Genomic DNA, 22,810 nt, shown 5'->3' on the forward strand with positions numbered 1-22,810 from the left:
TAAATCTGACTCCATTTTGGCAAATGTTATTAAATATCTAGAAGAAGACAGTAATAATCTAATGTCATGGTTCTCAACAAACGAAATGCAAGCAAACCCTGAAAAGTTTCAGGCAATATTTATTTGCACTAAAACTCACAATGGTAATATTGTATTTAATCTAAATGGAACACAAATTAACTGTGATGATGAAGTAAAACTACTAGGCGTTACCATAGATTATAAACTTAATTTTAATACACACATAACCAATATATGTAAAAAAGCAGCCAGACAACTAAATGTACTGAAAAGAATTGGACACCACTTAAACAAGACATCAAAATTAACCATTTATCACTCATTCATTCTCTCGAACCTTAGCTATTGTCCTCTCACTTGGCATTTCTGTACCGAACAAAACACAAGAAAAATTGAGAAAATACAAGAAAGAGCTCTTCGTTTCATATTCGACGATTACACCACATCATACGATAACCTTTTAATTGAATCTGCTATACCGTCTTTAAAAATCAGGAGGTTGAGAACCATGGCATTAGAAACATACAAAATTCTAAACAAATCCAGCCGTCAGTTTCTCCACAATATTTTATTTTTTAAACCAAACTTGTATAATTTTAGATATAAGCTCACAGCTGATGTCCCAAGACCAAGGACAAGAAGATATGGTAAGAATAGTTTTAGCTACCAGGCAGCCACGTTTTTAGGAAAATATGAAATCTTCAAGAATAATCAAGAATGGATACATGTTTACAATAAAACGAAGCAGTCAAAAAATATACATCAAAATACATGTATTACAAGGGAGACGAACATTGTAGGGATTATTTACATGGTCTATCAAATACATGCAGGCCACATCAGATTAAATATAAACTAAACAATGAATTACCCTCTTGTTGAATTTCAGACCATGCCATTAAATGCTGTTAGTGTAGGTTAAATAAATATGAATCTTAACTTGAAGAATTTGTATATGAATTGTATGTATTTAGGTGACAATTATGTTATGCATGCATGGCTTCCCGATGTAGACATTCCAAGGATATGTCATCCCAATTTACTTAAGCATTATATGCCTTTAAATTGCAAAACATGATGGACAAAACTTTCTCTTTTAAAAAGAATATTAGATATTCAGTAACTATTATCTTGATCAAAGTGTCCTTTAGTTTTTAAGATTTTGACATGTATTTTCATCAGTTGGAATATCAAAGTATTAAAATATTCTCCATTATTCCATCCTTGAAGGTTTTACAACTTTTTGAAGCAAAAAAAATATTCCATTTTGTTTGAGGAATGTAAATAATATAGGACTTTTTTATGCCAGGTTTGTGAGTGAAAGGTCCGATTTTACCCATATATAAATTCTGGGAAAACAGTGTTTTATCCTAAAATTCCAATCCCTAATTATCTGAAATATATTAAATTTTTTTCTAGTAGATTCTCTTTCAGTGAAATTAATACCGAATTCCGAATATTACGAATTACGAATGTGTAATTAGATAAGTCATCAGACACACAAATGTGCAACATGAGACATAATATATATCATTAAAATTCATTTACATGAGTAAACAAAAGAATAAAATTCATTAACTAGACTAAGTATATAAACATACAGATATTAAAATTACAACAATTTGCATACCTTTTTTACAAAGTGAGAAATATTAGTTAAAAGTTCAGTATGACAAAGGGAGAGCAAACCTTTCATTTTATATTGAGAGGGAAGCCGTTGGTTGTAAAAAAGAATATATTTTCCCCTCAAAAGTTTAACATTAGTATCTTGACATAAAAATAAATAGTGAAATCCAAAGCGGTCTATAAATTTCTGCTAATCCTTTTCTCTCACTGACACTTTCATTTTGAAAGTAATGTCTGTTTGACATTCTTAAACTTTCCAGTCAAAAGTCTTTGTCAAAAGGTATGCATGAATCACGAACGGAATATTTTAAGAAAGTTACACCATTTTATACATATGCGCCCAAAATATCTAGTTATTTCAACATTGAAATATTAAACGTAAGAAAAAATGTAATAGAAAAAAGAATATCATTCAATGAATTAAAGAAAAAAATCTCAAATCATGCCTTTTCTCGCAGGTGATGTCCATATACTGAAACTTAGTTTAGGACGATATGGAAATAGAACGGATCGTTCATTTAAAGTAACATTAGTTCTATCAATAATTATTTTTAGCTAAAACTGGATTTCTTGAATACAAGTTAAACCTTCAATATTTACTGGAAATGACCTCTACGGATGAACTTTTTTGTCTTTAATTTTCTTCATTGGTGTTTTCATGATAACATTTTTGTATGCGTTACAACCAATGATTGATATGTACTTTGTCTTTTATAAATATGTGGACATTTTGTTACCCGTCCTCCTACAGCACTGAATGAAATTTAATGAATCTTTTACGTAATCTTTATTTAGTATTAAATATGTTGACCAAAAGTACCACCAAACCTCAGTCAAAACTATTAACTTCTATACTCACAGCTGTCAAACAGGATCTCCAGTCCTACCACGACAATTACTCCCGTAGTGGTATCAATTAAATGTGGATCCTGAAATATTTGAGAGATCTTCTGGACACCCTCAATTCAAGAGTATTATCAGAATACAGTAGCATTTAAACCTATTATTTTTCAACTCTTAATACTCCAAATCCCTACACACGTTATACAATATATATATATATACAACGTCTCAGAATGTGAGAAGATAACGTAAACTAATAGAAGGGTCTGAAAAATTCCCAACGATGTTAGAACTGTCAAATTTGCGAAGCAAATTTTTGGTCGTTCCCTCCGCGGGACTCGAACTCGTACCGCTGTGACATCTATGGCAACACCGCCTGCACTAAGTCCAGCGCCCTAGACCACTCGGCCAGCATCAGTATGTGACATGCATCATTAATTTGATCTTCTATCCTACATAATAACACCTAGATGAACTGTCCCGTACTACCATACATCGTGTACTAAGTTACAGCCCTAGATTAATCATACGAGGAGGAATGACCCGGCCAGCGAAAGCTATATTTTTATATAGCCTAGCTGGCCGAATGGTCTAGGGCACTGGACTTAGTGCAGGCGGTGTTGTCATAGATGTCACAGCGGTACGAGTTCGAGGCACGCGGAGGGAACGACCAAAAATTTGCGAAGTTCTAACATCGTTGGGAATTTTTCAGCCCCGTATATATATATATATATATATATATATATATATATATATATATATTTCATAAGGCTGGATTTTTTTTATCGACAACGTATTTGTCCAGTACGCGTTTTTCAACAAGCGTTTAAAAAATATATTTTAGATTTTGATCTAAGATTTTTTTTCAAGAGTAATCAAGGGAACCAAAGTTATAGCGGTAATCAAAAGAATGTAATCCAGGGACAAAGATCAGACATGGAAAACAGACATACACAACAAAGAACATGAAGTAACTAAAATCATACATATAAAGTAACAAAAGCAAATGAGCAACTCCACTTCAAACTGGGAGCATGTTTTATGGTCGTCATCATGAACTCGTGGATCGTTACGGTGTATCCATCTGCGCTATGAAAACTGATTTGTTCAACGTATCATAGTTTTCCTTTTCACTTTCGTCTACACTGTACTGGACTTTGATTAGCAACTCGGTAAGGGTTTCTAGAAAAACACAGGAAACTTACCCTACCTCTGTACCTGGTCCATGCTCCCAATATTTTTTAGTGGAGTCCAATATGCTCGTTTACTTTTGTTACTTATATATTATATATATTATTATGTATATATTACTTTGGTTAATGAGTAGAGGATCGGAAAAAAAAACACGAATGTCATCAAACATGGTCTGCAGCAATTGATTTCTGCGTTATTTCCAAAGCATGGCAGAATAGAGAAAATAAAGAATCAAACCATCGTTGCTATTGGTATATATCACTCAGGAATATGTTTTTGAAGTCCAAGGACGGTAGAATCTAGCGCTACAAAATTTTGCAAAGTAAACAATTTCATTTGCTATTGTGCATTAACTCCTTTTGGCTGATAATCCGTTGTTCATGTAGCAATTCATTAGTGTTTTGTTTTGAATTTCATTCTTACCATCTTGCTTAAAGTATGAGGAGTTTTTATGTAAGACTAAAAGTAAAAACCAAGATGGCTCGGGAAATAAAGGGAACCATGATTCGAACGGCAATCAAACCAAAAGAATGTATTCCGTGAATAACGACAAGAGAGTGAAAATAGGTACACAAAACAAAAACATAAAATAACAAGCAAAAAGGAACAACAGTAAATGAGGAACACTGACTCCATTAAAACTGGGAGCATGGCCCAGCACATCACGGTTGAGCCATTTATCAAGGTTCAAATTAAAAAAAAGTATTTCTCACTTACTAAAGATTTGTGTATCTACGTAAAAAACACTCAAATATCCTGACAATTTGTGTACATATTATCACAATAAATTTAAAGACTATATATTTAAGCACTCTCTTAAGAATAATTTGATTACTACTTATTTATTTGACTGTTGGAATAGTTGGAATAGTTAGGACTTGAGGGTAGATTATCATTGTACTTCTAGAATTTCATAGTAAGTTTGAAATAAATAGTATAATGCACTATGAAGTTCTTCCCTTTCAAGAAGTATGTACATTTTGTATCAACATAACCTGGTCCCAGCGACTACAGAAAACAAAACCAAACAAAATAAACAATAAAACAAATACATTAGTCTGAGCATTTGCTTAAATTCCAAGTCTTAGAATTATATGCCGTCACACATAATTGATATTACTTTCAGAAATACGTTACTTTTCAAGTATTTGGCACAAGGCTCTTAAACATGACCTTAAACTGCTGAAAAATATCACATTAAAAAGAAGTTTATGAATTAGGTAGTGGACAACCAAGGCAGTTTTATTATAGGTAAGCTAAAGGTTCTTATGTTGGATTTGTTCACATCATTTGTTCTTTTTTATTATCCACCATACGTTATTTGTGACAAGGGCATAATTAATGTATCATTAATGGACATTCAAATAATTGGTCTGTTCTGTTGTGTTTTTTTCTTTCAATGAAGATTGGAATAATGATTGGAATTTGATGATTCTACCACTTTAATATTTAGTGTGTTTCCCAGTTTCGTTCCATCAGATTTTTTTTAGGAACTATTTTTTGTTTTACATAAATTCAAATGGTTTATCGTGTAGTCTATTTTTAAAGTATTATTTGTGTTAAGCGATCTATTGTATAACAGTTCCAATATTTATAAAAACATAAAAATTATCAATAATCAAAAATGATGTATTTAAACATATTGTGGTTTCTCGAATTGAAAAGTTATTTGTCATATAAGCTTTTTGCATTTGAAAAAATAAAATGATTCAATATGCCTTGCCTTATGTTTTTCTACAGAATTATGTAGAAATCAGTAGGAGAAGATTTCAATATCTCTAAGGCATATATAATGAGAAAACAGCTAGCTAATTGACATCATTAGTTAGATTGGTAATGACTGTTACTTTCAAAAGAACTTTTTAATGGTACTGTTCTTTTCATAAACCCTAAGACATAAGAGTGAGTGAAGTGCATTTAATAGAAAATCACTAAATATAAAAGAAAACGAGCAAACAGAATTATTAATTTCATTTTATCAAACCAATTTTAGTGAAAAATAATGCAATGCTTGTGATTTACACTGTGTTACTTGATGAGCATCAATATTAGTTGAATTAGTGCTTCGGTGAACACATCCCGTAAGGCACCAACTGTGCATTCTGTCTCCATCTATCGATCTTCTTTTTACCAACATCACATTACAAAATGAAAAGTTCATTCTCACATTTGTTTTATTTGCAATAAAGTTGATGTTCTTTTTAATCCTAGATTTGTTGACTGTCTTTAACTCATCTGCTCTAAGTGCTTGAAATGAAGGACACTGCAAACACACTGAAGTCTCCTTCCTACCGTCCGTCACATTTATTTTGAAATTGATGGAATACAAATATTGAAGCTTTCATCTGGGCTATAACGTCAAAAGCAGCGGCTTTGGTTTTCCTATTGCTCGCTGTTCTGTCTTGCGTGATGGCGTTCTAGCTGCTCCGGCGTATGTTCGATGGATTATTTCTCTCGGCCCTAATGCTTTGTTGTAGGTTGTGGACATTTCAAAGATTTTTAAACAGGGCTTGATGGCTTACAAAAAAACCCAGACAAAATATGTTACCTGTCAAGTGTTCTATTTTGGTCACTCCGACCAGAACTACAAATGTGGAGTAACTGGTTCGTCAATGTGACATGTAATTTTTTTTTCATTTATGAAACATGCTGTCTTGCAAGAAAAAAGGAATCCCAGACATTTAAAGGGCACATGAATTAATCCCCGGCTTGGTTAGATTCCTCCAATTAATTTTTACGGAGCTTGTACTTTTCAGATTTGTGTTATGCGACAAGTTCCTTGTCGCTGGTCCTTTTGGTGCCTTGTTCAACTATTTTCTCAGATTTGAACCTCCGAAATGTTATGTCTTTTTAATTCAAAAACAAAGTCTTTGTCGACCTTTTTTTAACACTCTCAAATAAAGATAACGGGGGGGGGAGGGGGGTAAACAAAGATTACAGTAAAACGTTCATTTAATCTGATCGGACGAGGCATATGTTTAACATACCAGTTAATAGGTATAGGATCAGGAAAAACATTAACGTTATCCAGCATGATCTGCAGCGTTTCACGTCTTTGCAATTTCCACAGCATAGCAGAATACAGAAAATAAACAAAGCAGCCAACGTTGCTGTTGGTAACATTACGGCACATGTAATTTGAAGTCCAAGAACAGTTGAATCTAGCGCTACAAAATTTGTCAAAGTAAAGATATTCATTTGCTTTTTTGCATTAATTAAATCACGATCAGGAAAAATATCATTCATTAATATTTGTGTCGACATAAATACTACACACTAATACATTACCACAAATAACACTTGTGTGAAAAATATTTGAAGAATATTCCCTTCATCAAACATGTACTATATTACTAGTTAAAGCGGTAGTTGTTTCTTTAGTATAATTACATAGCATTATGCCACATATCTATATGAAAGAGTAATCAAGGGAACTAAGGTTATAGCGGTAATAAAAAGAATGTAATCCAGGGACAAAGACCAGGAATAAATAAATGGATGTTTCCAAAATAAGGGTAACAACAAAATTACCGAACACTAATTCAATCCATAAACAAAGCCAATTACAAATTAAATCTGACAAAAGATATCATACCACCGGAGTAGCTAACACCGCAATGGTCCTGACTTGGTACAAGAGTTTAAACGAGGTTTTACAGCAGCGCGCCAATACTCCCTCTTCCATTGCGGTGTGCATATACCGGTGGTGATTAAATAGCACATGCATGTTATAGTGTCACAATCGGTAAATCAGTAGTCAAAGAACAAATAACAAAAACAATCATTACTCACTGTTTTAGAAGAAACTGAATAATTTTTTAACCAAGGACTGATATCTGAAAAAAAAAATAGTACTATATCATGTTGGGCGCTTTTACTTATATTTATGATTCAGGAGTCTATTACGCAGATATTTATGGTGTCCAAGGAAATCAGTGTAGTTATTACTTGCTGTTCAAAAGTACAGAAAAAAATGATAAACATGATGATCACCATTCAATGAATGCACTTACTGAGTATTCTTTTACGAAGACTTCGTGTTCGCAAAGACCATAGCTTTTTATTAGTTGTGGTTGACCAGAGGTAAGATAGTCTATTGTATAACATGAAATCTAGTTAATAATTCTTACCTGGAGTGTCGTCTGGAATTCTTTTGATTTGATAAGAACTCCTCGGTAACATGAAACATTTCTACGATCGTCATCTCCATTTAAAGTTAAAGAGAGCTTAAGAAAATCAGAAGTAAGAACCCCATAACCTTGTAGAAATAATGGTGGTAAAAAAGAATACAAAATCCGCAACATGCTGATATTATTTCCGAACCCATACCAAACTAATGTCGAAAAACACACCTGTAATTACGCTGAAATATCACATAAGACTTTGAATGACGCTAGTTATCATTTAAAAAATACAGATATCTAAATGGACTAGTGTCTTAAGAGATATGGTCCTGGAAAGACTGTAGGAAACTCATACGCCAGATATATCAAAATGACATGCTTTTGTTTAACCACATAAATTTATTTTTGTAAAGAGCGACTACTATGAAGAAGTCCACATTGAGCTTACGTATTAAGGCTTAATAAGTTAATGTATTTATCCAGGCATGTTTTAACATGTTTTTAGGATATTCAATAAATACTTGACTTTTTGCGATAAAAAGTATTCATACGCATATTTTTCTTTGCGACAGAACGGAATGAGTCGTTACCTCATTTTTGTAAAATGGTAGTAGCATAATTAGATTTTGGAAAAGTTTTGAATAAAGAAAACATTGTATTGTTTTAGAAAATAAAAAATATAGATTTATAAAACTTATAAATGTGAAATTCAGTCCTGCTGGTAACCTTTTACTTATAAATTATTTAGCACTGTAAAATTGGTTATGTTGTAACATAACACATGCTTTACATTTATGTATATCTGTTCAATGTATTATTTTCTTTGTAATTATATGTCTAAAGCTAATTAGATCACAGGTTATTCGTTGTAATATCACGAATTAAAAACGTCTAACGTTGTTTTAGAGAGAGTCTTGGATTTTAACGATACCGAAAATATAAAAACAAGACTTATTGCAATATCTTCAAATTATTTTATCTTCAAATTATTTTACCAACTTTCTTCAATATATCGACAGTACGGTCAAATGTGCATAACATCTCTTTTTAATATTTCCCGAGCTTATATAGCATTCGTCTTTTGGAATATAAAACAAACAAATAATTTTTTCTGTTTTTTTGTTAATTCTGTGTCGCTAAATCTTTGAACTTCGTTGTACATGTAGTCATTCATTCTGCCAATTTAAAAGCGTTCTACATGTTACATCAAATAACTATCAAAGTATCAAACTGAATATGAAAATTTTCGTTTGTTTTTAAGATTTTAACATTTTATTCGATGTGTTTATTCGTCATGTCAATATTAACTTCTGTTGAAACCTTTTATTCTAGAGATTGTATAAATAAGTGCTTTTTGAAAACCCCTAACATCAATTTTAATATTTAAGATTTTAGGTAGATATAAAATACAGTTGTACATAGTAGTAAGATGGGTATTCCATCCTACACTCCGACCAATAACTGCAACCAAGCAATATTGTATTGATAGGCAATCGGGCTTAAAGACTGCAAATCATCGTTGAAATCAAAATTGTAGATCTTCAGTTTGGGAACAGCAAAGAATCAATTATTCATGTGCAGGTATGCATTCAGAAGTTAACTTTAATAAGAAGACCAAACTTGCCTGTATGTTCCTGTCTTGGGAAATACTATCCATTGATTCGTCACTTTACTTACAGTTTGTTAAATTACAGACATGCTTTATCCAAGGGAAGTTTGTGGTAGTTATCTACTTTTAATTATCGATAAAACAAAAATTGTTTTGTTTTGTCTGCTTTGTTTGTTATTGTTTGTTATTCTTTTCGCAGCGATTTATAAGCTATATACTTTGTCTTTTATTGCTATGGTTATAAAACAATCAATCAAAGTGAAAAATTAAATTATCAATCATACAATTAATACAAAATAACATCTACTCTTATTTTGAAATACAACTTTTGCGATCTTAACGTGTAAATAAAAAAAGTTTTTTTTCTTCAGAATGTTTCAATTCAGAAATTCGTCCATAATTTTCAAACAATATTCTCACGTTTTCTCTTCGGAATCTTCTCTTCTCATTCTTTTTTTCTCTCTGGATTATTTGTTATAGTATCGCTTCTTTTAATTTTTATCATAAAATTACTATTATGTGTTGAAACTTTGTTTAAGTGCAATGATAAACAAAGACAAGTTTTACACTACCCTTTTCATTCGTTTCTGTACTATACTAACCCAGTAGTGTAAGGATTCCCTCGTCGTTCTTTAAAGACCCATTGGTGGTCTTTAGCTAACATTTTCATCCCGGTGCAGTCGTTGCCTCTTCGACATATTCACCATATTTATTCTCTTTATATCTACTTTACAATGTTTTTGTAAGGTCGAATTAAGTGGTAGTCTTTGTAAGAACCATGCATATTCTGTAATATGTGAAACACCCCCAAAAAGTTGCTACGCATTTTTGTTCGTTATTAATTTGCTTTAGAGGTTTATATGATGAAATGTTATTATTCCGTCCAATCTGTCTGCTCTAAGGAGATAATCCACATTGAAAATCCAGCAGTTTCTTTGGTATTTTAATGTCATTTACTGTTATCTCCTTTTATTTTGTAATATACAGTACATTCTATACTTTTATCTCCTACAAATGGTAATGATGCAAGTACCAGTAAATGAGTATTTATTGATATTCGTCAAAAGTCTCAAAAACACCGAGAATAGGTATAGTGTAAACGTCAAAAAGACAACAATCCCGGTATGAAAAGGTCAGCCGAAGGCCACTAAATGTTCTTCAATGAACGACGAGGAAACCCACATACCACAGGGCAGATTGCAGCTTGAGTTGCCCCTATATACATGAGAAACATAAAAAAATAAAACTAAAGATAAAAACAAGACATGCAGAGACCAGAAATTCCTGACTTCTATTATATCAACCTCTCTCCTTCTCACCCTTCATCGTCATCATCATTAGCATGGTCAGCAATAAAAGATCATGGCGACAATAATCATAGTCATTGTTATAACTCTTGTAAAAGTACACTCATTGACAAGATGAATTCTTACACAGATTCCGTACATGTAGATTGATTTTAAAAAATACAGTCTGCTATATTTAAAAGACTTACGAAAGGTCTTTCAATATAATTTTAGTCACCGAAACCTTTGTCAATTATTAGTACAACATTAATTAAATGACGATTAATCAGACAAATATTTGAAATTTGTTAGTCATCGCGTACTCTGCGCATATATATTTCATATACTAATATATCTACACACGTGCATGGTTTGGGGAAATAAATATCCATAAAGTATATAAAGACGTCACCGTGAAATATATTTATATCTCTGTCTTTGATTCTCTTTTTCCCCTGGTGTTAACGATAAAATTGCTAATATGGCAATTTCAGGGAGACCAAATGTTATTTCGAGTAATAGGAAATGTTTTGAAGAGTTTATTGAAAAGATAACACATTAACTTCTCCATTTGTTATACTTCAATTAAAATATTTTTCTGCTTTCCCTAAAACATTTTAAAAAAAAAGTGAAAAAAAATCGAAACAAGCATAGACGTTTAGGTCAAATTATATGTGGATATATTGGTAAGAACACTGAAACTATCTCAAAAATATATTGAATATATCTGACAATCAAAACGTACTACAATACTTTATTTATAAGAATAACGTCGTCCATTTTTCTATTGTCCTGACAAACAATAAAAATAAAAAATAAAATCAATTTTCTTTTTATATGTTTAAAAAATATATATATTAATAATGATTTTTATATTTGAATCATCATTTCTTTTTCAAAAATGATCATTCAACGATCTCTGCTGACTCATCAGATACACTCCATGTTATGTTTACAAGCATATGTATATATATATATATTTTCCTTATTTTAGCTAAACATCGGTGGTAATGAAATTCAAGACAACGGTCTCTGTCATATTTTTGAATTAAACAAAGTATCATGCGAAATAGTTTTTATTAAGTGTAATTAAATTGAATTCTCGCTCACGATGAAGCCCTTCTACTAAAAATCTAAATTTTGATTTGAATATTTATCACTCAGTATTATTATTGTCAACATTGACCTACATTACCACACTGGTAAGATTCTAAACTGTAAAAAGTAAAAGTGAAAGATTACGATTAAAAGTGCAATACACATGGGGAAAAATTGTAAATTACTTGATGTTAATTAAATACTTAGTAAAAAGTAAGGTATCGAATGTAGTTTAAATCGGTTAACTGATATGAAATATTCTTGCCATTTGTAATTTTTGAACTACAATAACCCCGGTTTCTGTTATTGCCATACGATGTGCTTCAACATGTTGAATTGCTATGGTGCCACCACCTCTATTTTCATCATAGGTGTCTACGCTGTCCATATTTTCATTCGGACTATACCACCCGTTTCGCCTTCTCGATTTTCAGTGTCACCTTTTGCACAACAACAACAAAAACAAACAGCTAATACGGTCTGTAATAACATGCATAATCAAGTATGAACTAAGTGTTTTATCAACAAAGGCCTGGGTTGATTGTTATGCTTATCTTTGTGAGCGTGGTATTTGTTGAGCTTTTTAAGTTAAGATTAAATATTGATTATAAACAATTGAAACAACATGTAGAATATCGCTATCTTGTTTATTATTTAAACTGCAGATAACTGTATAAACAGTATGATAACACAATTTGTATTGCTGTGTCAGATAAGAAAAATAGATTATTCGTTATAAAATAATTACTTGCATAAAAAGCTAAGGTCTTGACAATATAGCTATTCCATTACCCTAAATAGCGGAGGGAGTTAATGACGCTGGCTACTTAATCAAAGAAATTAAATATTTAATTATTAATATTACGAATATATAATATAAAATTTCGTCAAACTCAGTGATATCCTCAAAACTTCTCAAATTATCATCGCTCCTCACCAATTTTATCTGAATATTGGTGTCACTTCCTGGCTTACAGCATTATATACGTTTGTTCTCATTTTTTTTTATATAAATTGGAGTTGTCGCCAGTTCCGATGCCATCTACATTTCTTTTATTTGCGTAAGAAAAGTAAGATGCCATGACGGACTATACGATAACGGATAGGGCGTGTGATATATCAACCGGAAACAGTTTTAATCCGGAGGCAGATGATATCAAGTCATTACACCGCCGAGGCAGTTCTTTAGATTTTATCAATACTTATGTTAAAATGATAGTTTATCAAGGGTTGTAATTATAACTATATCATATACCACAATTACCTTGCCGTGCGATAAGTAGACAAACGATCAAATTATTGAGAATAAATCTTATTTGATATGCTGTCATACTGTACCTACCATAAAAAGGATATAAAGAGAAGCTGTGAGACAAAGGTTAAAGCCTTGTCCAAGATTCTTATTGGGGTAATTAGTAACAGCCACCATACATCCGGCAAAGCCAAGAGGACCTTTAAAATACCATGAAAGACGTCTGATTTGTGTATCTTTTTTCAAAATAAAATGATATTTTCCTAATGTTTTATTTTGAATATTACATTTCTTAAGTTTGCGATTTGTATAATCGAAAGAATGCAATCCAAGGACAAAGACCAGACATGGAAAACAGACATACACAACAAAGAACATAAAGTAACTAAAATCATACATACAAAGTAACAAAAGCAAATGAGCAACTCAGACTCCACTTAAAACTGGGAGCATGGACCAGGTGCACCGGTAGGGTAAGCGTCCTCTGCTTTTCTAGAAACACCCGCCGAGTTGCTCATAAAAGTCAAGTCCGGGGTAGACAAACGAGGAAAGGAAAACTATGAACCGTTGAATAAATCAGTTTTCATGGTGCAGATTGATATACCATAACGATCCACGAGTTCATGATGACGACCATAAAACTTTTGTAGTGATGACTTCAATTTTGTAGCAACATAAAAAAAAACAAGACGATTTAAGTAAGCAGGCTTATTTGTGCCCAAAACTTTTTTTCACTTAAGCACTTAGGGTTAAATAAAAACACAATAAACTTTAAATGCTGTATTGTTCCTTTTTTTATTATAAGAAATCAGAGTATTTTCTTAAACCCTTTCATTTAAAAAGTATATTACAGGTGGCCTTTGTGACATAATAGCTAATGAACACTCTCAAAAAATACAGATCTGAATTCAGAAAGGATTTCCGTTGTGATAAAAAGTATGGTATAAGTAGACCGAAAGTGACCGTTTATACGAATGCATTTTCTGCAACATGAAAGAGTAATCAAGGAAACCAAGGTTATAGCGGTAATCAAAAGAATGTAATCCAAGGACAAAGACCAGACATGGAAAACAAACATACACAAAAAAGAACATAAAGTAACTAGAATCATACATACAAAGTAACAAAAGCAAATGAGCAACTCAGACTCCACTTAAAACTGGGAGCATGGACCAGGTGCATCGGTAGGGTAAGCGTCCACTGCTTTTCTAGAAACACCTGCCGAGTTGCTCATAAAAGTCAAGTCCGGGGTAGACAAACGAGGAAAGGAAAACTATGACCTGTTGAATAAATCAATTTTCATTACAATTGTTTTGTGTGTGTGCTTTTTGGTTTGTTACCTCTATAAGTATAAACATTACCTTGAGACACGTAAACCTCATTTTAGTCGAAACCGTGAAATTTATACATACCAGTACAAGGGTAGAGTACTAGGAACAATGAAATTGACATTCCACATGATCCACAGCATTGTTCCTCCTCGTCATCATCATCGTGACAGCAGGGACGGATAAAGAACAGGTAAAAAACAGCTGTCGTGGCTATTGAAATAACAACCCAACAGGCAATATGAATTCCAATGATTGTACCATCTATCGCTGAAATGTATGGTGGAAAAATTTGCACTGGTGAGAGGTAACTTTGAAAAATGAAAAAATATAACAAAATACCGTCGGCATTGTGAACACTTTCTCGTTTATTTCCTCTGACGTAGTATTTCGACAAAGATATAATTTGCATTTTTAAACGGCCTCCAAAGTAGGATATTAATTTAACAAAAAATTCAAAATTCTATGTTTTAAGGTTCTTAAGTTTGTCGATCAAATCGACAGACGAAATAATCTTTTTACTTTTTTTTTGCGTTTAATTTAAAATTACTTTTATCCGAAAAACAAAGCGTATAACACAAAATGTAAACGTGTAGTGCATTTAACTATCTTGCTGATAATTCTAATAACTTGGCCGATTCAGATACTGTAGTCGTATAAGTTTTCGCGATGTAATAATTTTCGCTGCTTTCGCGGTAAACCGACAAACGCAAAAATAGTATCCGCAAAATTGGTATTTAAAATAAAATCCGCAAAAAAAGAGAAACAGCAAAAAATAATACGTCAACAATAGTTGAAGGGACCTGCCTGTAGTATATGGAATATGAAGAAAAAAACTTACTTGGAGTATTTTCTGGACAATCATGAGATTGAATTAGTACTCCTCGGAAGCAATTAAAACTAGTATTACTGTTCTCTAAATTGAAAGAAAATTTCACATAATCCGATGAGAAAACACCAAAACATTGGAGTAAACATGGGGGTAAGAAAAGAAAACTGAATCCGCAAATTAAAGAAACAATATTTGAAGCCATTCTAGAACGACGCTTTTACATACGCCCTATTGAATTTTAATGTTGTAAGTGACTTTGTCCCACTTTGGTTATCGATCAAAAACATATCTGATATCTGAATAGACTTTAATCTTATTTTAACAAACTTTATCCTTGTATACAAAGACATGGTCAGGATGTATGAAATCTTATGAAATTTATAAGATTTGAATTTAATGTTACATGTAGTAACATTAAAGTACGAAAACCGTTTGGTATCGTCAACGTTCTTTTCATTTGTAGAAACACTCATTTAGCATCCACATCTGCACTTTTTATACGTGTATCACTCATACGTTATGCCTATGCTTGCCGAAGTTACGCAGACTTTTGTAACGTTCTAAACATCTTAAGCAGTTGAGCTTCTGGAACAGGTTTATATTACTTCAAGAATGAGGTCGTCACTACAATGGTTTAATAGTCGTCATCATAAACCTTTGGCTCGTTTTATGACGTATCCATCAGCACCATGAGAACCGACTGTTTCATTCTATCGTAGTTTTCGTCTATACCGGAGGAAATATTTTATGAGGTATTCGGCGAATGTTTCTGAAAAAGTAGAGCATGCTTCCCCTACCGGTGCACGTGGTCCATATTCCCAGTTTGTTTAGCGGAGACCGGGTTACACATTTAAAATGTGCTTGCTATTATGTTAATTTCACGTTCGCTTGATTTCCCTTTGATAGGTGTCTATTGACTGTGGAAGTTATGTTTCAAATATTTGAAGATCTTGGTAGAGACCCATTCGTCTTAAACAAGCAACAATATTTTCGAAACAGTTCATCTGTTTTCTGTTTCGGTTCTTTATATTCTACGATCGAACATCCAGTAAGTTGAAGATATCATGTTAAACAAAATCCGAAAAATGCAATAGCTGGGTAAGTATGCACTGTTTGTTTGAAAACAAATACTGAGAATTCACATATTTTATCGACAACATACTTTGTCCTGTGTGGTGGATGAGTTTTGAACAAACGGTCGGCATTCCAATGGGAACAAAGTGTGCTTCTCTACTCGTTGATATATTCCTTCACTCTTATGAGGCTGGCTTTATAGCTGATCTGATCCAAAGGAAGGAACATCGTTTAGACATATCCTTTGATCGCAGTTTCCGCTATATAGATGACGTATTGTCGTTAAATAATCCTAGTTTCGAGATTATTATACATCGCATATACCCCAAAAAACGCGAGATGAAGGATACTACATACACTGCGAAGTCAGCCTCATAGCTTGACCTACTTATAGAGATCGATGGTAAAAGAAAACTACTGACCAAACTTTACGACTTTGATTGACTAAATTATATAACAAACGCAATGACTTTTTATTCCATATTGTCAACTTTCCTTTTCTCTGTGGCTCCATCCCTTCAGCACCTGCGTATGGAGTTTTCATATCACAACTCATACGTCAGAGTTTTGAGTCCTTCCTCGCTCCCTCAAACCCCTGACACCACTCATTCATATTTAGCGGATATCGTCCAGCCAATTCGGATTGGTTGTTTCTCCGGGTGCGAAGCACCAATGAAAATCGATTTAACATAAAATGTCTGTGGAAAGGTAAACAATAATACAAGGTAATGGACGATCCGATATAGTAACTGAAAGTTGTATAATTTCACAAATGATGCAATATGAGCAAAAATGATAACTGCAGATTCTGTTTAGTCTTTACTGAAAAAAATAGTAACGACTTAAACTTAAAAGTAACGTATTTTTTTTTTTGTCAATTTAAAAGTTAATCAAATAAAGAAACTCATCTTTGAAATTTAGAAGACTATTGAATATCGAATTAAACACAAATTTACTGACGCAAAACCTTCGTAAAAATACGCTTATCTAAAGGACGAAAAGGGCATTATTTTTTATAGTATTAAAACAACGCATTCAAATTCAAACTTGTCCTTGTTGGCAATGAAATATTTTGATATTCAAATTAATGGTCAATCAATAAAATATTTGTAATATTTGTCATTTACCTAAACGTAAGTGAATAGTAACCCAAATGAAATTGCTTGACCTTCATTTGTCGACAAATGGCATGTCCTGAAACTGAAGGCAAAAATCAAGTTACGAAATAGTGGAGCATGTTACGGCATGAAGAGCATGCAAACCGATTCCGGCAAATTGTCCAGTTCAAATACATTCCTGGCAGCTCGTGCAATAAAAAGACAATGTCATAGTGTACAAGGAAAAATCTTGAAACTACAGAAGGGAATCGAAGTTCGAAAACACAGAATTATAAATTAACATAAAATCAAGCAGCATATATCCTTACAAAATATGAAGGTGAACGCAGATGCACGGGAAATTTAGCAGCTTCTGGTTTTGCAAAACACCCATCTTGGTCATATTTGCGTGTTAAAAATATTTTCTTAATTGAAAATGTTTGCTTACCTATTGTCGTTTTTTTTAAATAAAAATAAACCCAAAATGCTATGTTTATATTTTGACGACAATAACAGTGGAAAGGTTGAGCGTTTTTAACAGAATTTTTCGATATCTTGAAGAACAAAAGACGTCTACCTCAATAGTGGATCTTGTAATGCTTTAAGTTTTTGTAAATTCTTTGATATTGTAAACATAAGAAAGGAAGTTGTGAATTTGTTTTCACAAGACTTAAAAAAAAACAAGAAAAAAGCCAGTCGCATTTAAAAATGTTATTTACAATTTCAGTGTGGTTGATTTTATTGTAAATCATTTTAGTTCTATGAGGTCTTACCTGATTTCTTGGAAGTGTCTGTATAATCCTTTGCATTTAGTTTGGTTCTAGTTTTTGATGACTACTTTACTTTTAACCGTGGATACCCTTTACATTTATTCACAGACTGTATATCTTTCTTATGCCGTAAAAAGAAGAGCTGAGAATCCGCAGATAGCTTCTCACTGTTTCGTGCTAAAAAACACGTTGGTTATAATTTTTATTCTAAAATCTTGAAGTCACTTATATGGTCAGAGAAATCAAGATTAGAACATTATCCAGGAAAAACGATTACAAAATAGACACAAAGAATATGAAAAACAACAGACACGTAGAAACAAAAGTTAATTAGTAACCTGGACTGAAACAACGGAAACTACAAGAAAGTAGCTAAAAAAATGATGGTTGGGCTGAAATTTTAGATATCCGTACGCTTTTGTGAACATAAAATGTACTGTTGCTGCCGATTGATGTTAACCACTATCGAAATTACTTTTATATATTTGCACTTCGCATTATCGATGTCTTCTGGCCATTCCAACATTTTAACATTTCACCGAGATCAAGTACGTTACATATTCGATGTTCGATATTCGACATTCAAACTTTTCAATATCAAACTGAATATCAAACGGTAAAATTTTACCGTTTGATATTCATTTCTGGCTACTTTTAAGAATATAAACTCTACATGAATATCAAATGAATAGCAAACGGTTATCTTTTTCTGTTCGATATTCGTTTGATATTCGTCTCCGGTTTATATATTGAATACAGAATGGATTTGAATATCAAAATGAATATCAGACAGGATTTTTTTTTTCTGTTCGATATTCGTTTGACATTCGTTTCCGCTTTATATATTGAATATAGAATGGATTTGAATATCAAACTGAATATCAAATAGGATTTTTTTCTGTTCGATATTTGTTTTATATTCGTTTTCGGTTTATATATTGAATATAGAACGCATTTGAATTTCAAAATGAATATCAAACAGGATTTTTTTCTGTTCGATATTTGTTTGACATTCGTTTTCGGTTTATATATTGAATATAGAACGCATTTGAATTTCAAAATGAATATCAAACAGGATTTTTTTTCTGTTCGATATTCGTTTGACATTCGTTTCCGGTTTATATATTGAATATAGAACGGATTTGAATATCAAACAGGATTTTTTTCTGTTCGATATTCGTTTGACATTCGTTAATACAACAATGATGGAAATGATAGCAGTTCAGAAAATTTGTTTGTTAAGGATTTATTTTCACAAAATAATTAAATTTCTTAACACAAACTTTATTGTCTTACTCTGCGCACCTTAACCTACACAAGAAATTGTGGTTTCTATGGTTAAAATTCTATTTTTTCAGATGCAGGGTTCCTGAAAACTAGCCTTCAGGAGAAGGGGATTTTTTAAATGGTGTATGTCTGGTGTTTTTGGAAAGCTATATTTGTATGGAATTAAAAATACCAGATTCATTAAAATTGAGCATAGGATATTGATTCTATAGCAAATGTAATACTTGGTCTGCTCCCCCAGATTGGGGATAATTCTGCCTTGCTAATACTTGGTCTGCTCCCCCAGATTGGGAATAATTCTGCCTTGCTAATACTTGGTCTGCTCCCCCAGATTGGGAATAATTCTGCCTTGCTAATACTTGGTCTGCTCCCCCAGATTGGGAATAATTCTGCCTTGCTAATACTTGGTCTGCTCCCCCAGATTGGGAATAATTCTGCCTTGCTAATACTTGGTCTGCTCCCCCAGATTGGGAATAATTCTGCCTTGCTAATACTTGGTCTGCTCCCCCAGATTGGGAATAATTCTGCCTTGCTAATACTTGGTCTGCTCCCCCAGATTGGGGATAATTCTGTCTTGCTAATACTTGGTCTGCTCCCCCAGATTGGGGATAATTCTGTCTTGTGTTCTGCTACATGCATTCATATAATGAAAAAGGCTGTAAACATGGCAAAAATGAGAAAACGCATTAAGACACAGATTGTTTTCACACTTTGGGCACTGAAAACAGTATTTATTTGATGACTTTTTATCTCATCATTGGTTTTCATACCCTAAAAATAACATATGAGGATGAAAGTATATAAAATCATAGTGTTTTACCAAAACTTAGGACTAAGTACTAAAAGGCTTGTTTTGACTTTCTTTTCTGCATTGCAATACTTAATTGCACAGCAAAACTTTGGTTTGGGTATCCATTTTATTTATCATAAGCTAAAGAACTAACTTTTTTTACTTAAAAGAAGTTAGAATAGCACATATCGCAAGAAGATACAAGAATATCTTCTATGACGTCACATTTGAAATGATGAAACTTCAGAAAATTTGGTTTCTAAGAATTATTTTGCACTAAACAATTAAATTTCTTAACACAAACTACTTTTTCTTACTCTGTGCACCTTAACCTACACAAACAATTGTAATTGTGGTTTCTATGATGAAAATCCAATTTTGTAGGGTTCCTGAAAACTTGCCATAAGGTACTGCAATACAGTATGGTCATTTTTTCTGAAATTTGGTTTAATTTTGTTGAAATGAAACTGTTTTGAGGCAGTCCGCAAAGAAATTTCTAGTGTTTTGTCATAAAAAAGTGCATATTTTAAAATCCTTGGTGTGTGGAGGTTCAAGTCATTTATCAGTAATTTAGTGATTATTGTTATAAAATCCAGTAGCCATGGTAACTTATTGAAAAAATGCTACTGAGTTTTAGTATAAATCAAGGGTGCCTTTCCAAAACTAACAGCCAAATACTATGTTTTATAAAATATCAGGCACTTAGACACTACCACAGCATGAAAGCATGTACAGAATAGGTAGAAAAAGGTAAAAATAATAAAAAAAACCCTTTTCGATTCATTCTAGTTCGAAAATTTCATGCTAAATAAAGTATTTTGAAAATCAGCCACCTGATGGTATGAGATAATAATTAATTTCCCTTGACTTTTTTGTTGCATACAAATATAGTTCCTTTAATTTTAGTGTGTTTCTTCATGATTTGTTTTCTTTTCTGTTCTAAACATTATTGCTTTGTATTTGCTGCAGAAATGTAGGACAAGGATTAAATTTACAAGGGGTTTTGGCCCTTTATTCTCCTTTTTCTGAAATTTAAATAAAAAATATGGTTTCTATCTGGTATTTTCCATTGAAATTGTACTTTTGCTAGGGTGCTAGGTATGAAATACAGTCGACTCTCGTTGTCTCGAACTCGGATGACTCGAAATTTCGGTTAAGTCGAAATTTTGTCGAAGTCCGGAAAAAAATGCCTATTTGTCTATATTATTTCACTTCTTTTTAGTCGAAACTGGATGAGTCGAAATTTCGGTTTTCTCGAAGTAAAAATTAAGTCCCTTCAATGAATTTCCTTGTAAAAGTCAATGGTTATCTCGAACTAATTAGGGTAAATTACATGTCAAAGTGTCAAATCATTTTACCTGTCGAGGCCCTGTGTCACCATTAATTAGTTTATTACACCTTTCGATGATGATTTTGATTTGATGACTTGTTACCTGTATTTCTATAATTAATAAAACTATGAAATATTTTATTAATGCAATTAGATTTCTTTTATTTAATGATCAAAGACCATTGTCGGCATTTGTGTTTGTGACAAGATGTCTACGCTTGGGTGTGTATAAAATAATTACCATTATCCGAACTCAATGGGTCGTTAAAATAAGATTGTTGTTATTAAAATCTTGATGTTTTATTAATTACAATTTTAAACAAACGTATACGCTTGTGGATGAATAGCAATTGGCCAAGCGGATCTTGAACATTTTCGGCGTTTCTGTGAAAGCAAAGGATTTAATGTTTTTACTTGATTTGAGAAAATTAATGAGATTTCATATAAAAATGGTATCAATGTGGCTTTTGGTATGCCTTTCAGAATGTCTTCTGATGATACTGTTACACGTGATCTTGGTGAAGGACCCGGGCCTAGTCTCGGGGGGATAGCCAATATTACAAATGCTGATCAAACCAGTGAAGGACCCGGGGTAAAACCCGGGGGGATAGCTGGTTCGGCAGTAGCAGGTAAAGGTATAAAAAGAAAGTTAGATGCTAAGTCTTATGAAACCAAGTATGACGCAATTATGACAGTTGAACGTGGTGGTAAGTCTAAAAAGCAAATTGCTGCTGATTTTGGCATTCCAATGTCTACTCTTTCGACATGGTTAAAAAAAAGTGAAGACATAAAAACAAAATATCTTTCTGGTGAGATGGGTGCACAGAGAAAAAAATGTAGAACTGCTAAATTTCCTGAAATTGAGGAAGCATTGTTAAAATGGTTTAAAACTGTAAGAAATCAAAATGTTGCTATATCTGGTGATTTATTAAGAGAAAAGGCTAGGTGTTTTGCTACAAATTTGGGAATTTCAGAAAATGACTTTGAATGTTCATCAGGTTGGTTAGAGAGATTTAAGTCACGCCATAATATCACCTTTAAGAAAGTTTGTGGTGAATCAAAATCTGTAGATGAAAATTCTGATGAAATTAATGATTGGAAAATAAAATTAGCAAACATATTGAAAGATTATTCACCAGATCAAATCTATGAAATCGACGATGATATCCCACTATCACAACTACGCAGGATTGGCCTTTCCTCCGATGTGAACTTTGACGCCTATGCAACAGTAGATGACAACGTGTCA

General features: G+C 32.5%; 1 protein-coding gene across 1 annotated transcript; it reads right to left on the reverse strand.

The window, feature by feature from the left end:
- Positions 1 to 8,282: 8,282 nt before the first annotated feature.
- On the reverse strand, positions 8,283 to 15,475 carry LOC148627399 (uncharacterized). The gene is made up of 4 exons (XM_088572431.1): positions 15,223 to 15,475; positions 14,466 to 14,651; positions 13,144 to 13,253; positions 8,283 to 12,281 (listed from the first exon to the last, which is right to left on the reverse strand). The coding sequence occupies exons 1-4, from the start codon at positions 15,413 to 15,415 to the stop codon at positions 12,177 to 12,179; spliced, it is 594 nt and encodes a 197-aa protein (XP_088428557.1). The 5' UTR covers positions 15,416 to 15,475; the 3' UTR covers positions 8,283 to 12,176.
- Positions 15,476 to 22,810: the final 7,335 nt, after the last annotated feature.

This window comes from Perna viridis, chromosome 1 (assembly GCF_037379345.1).
Source record: "Perna viridis isolate PV_CMFRI_1.1 ecotype Kerala chromosome 1, ASM3737934v1, whole genome shotgun sequence".
Lineage (NCBI taxonomy): Eukaryota > Metazoa > Mollusca > Bivalvia > Mytilida > Mytilidae > Perna > Perna viridis.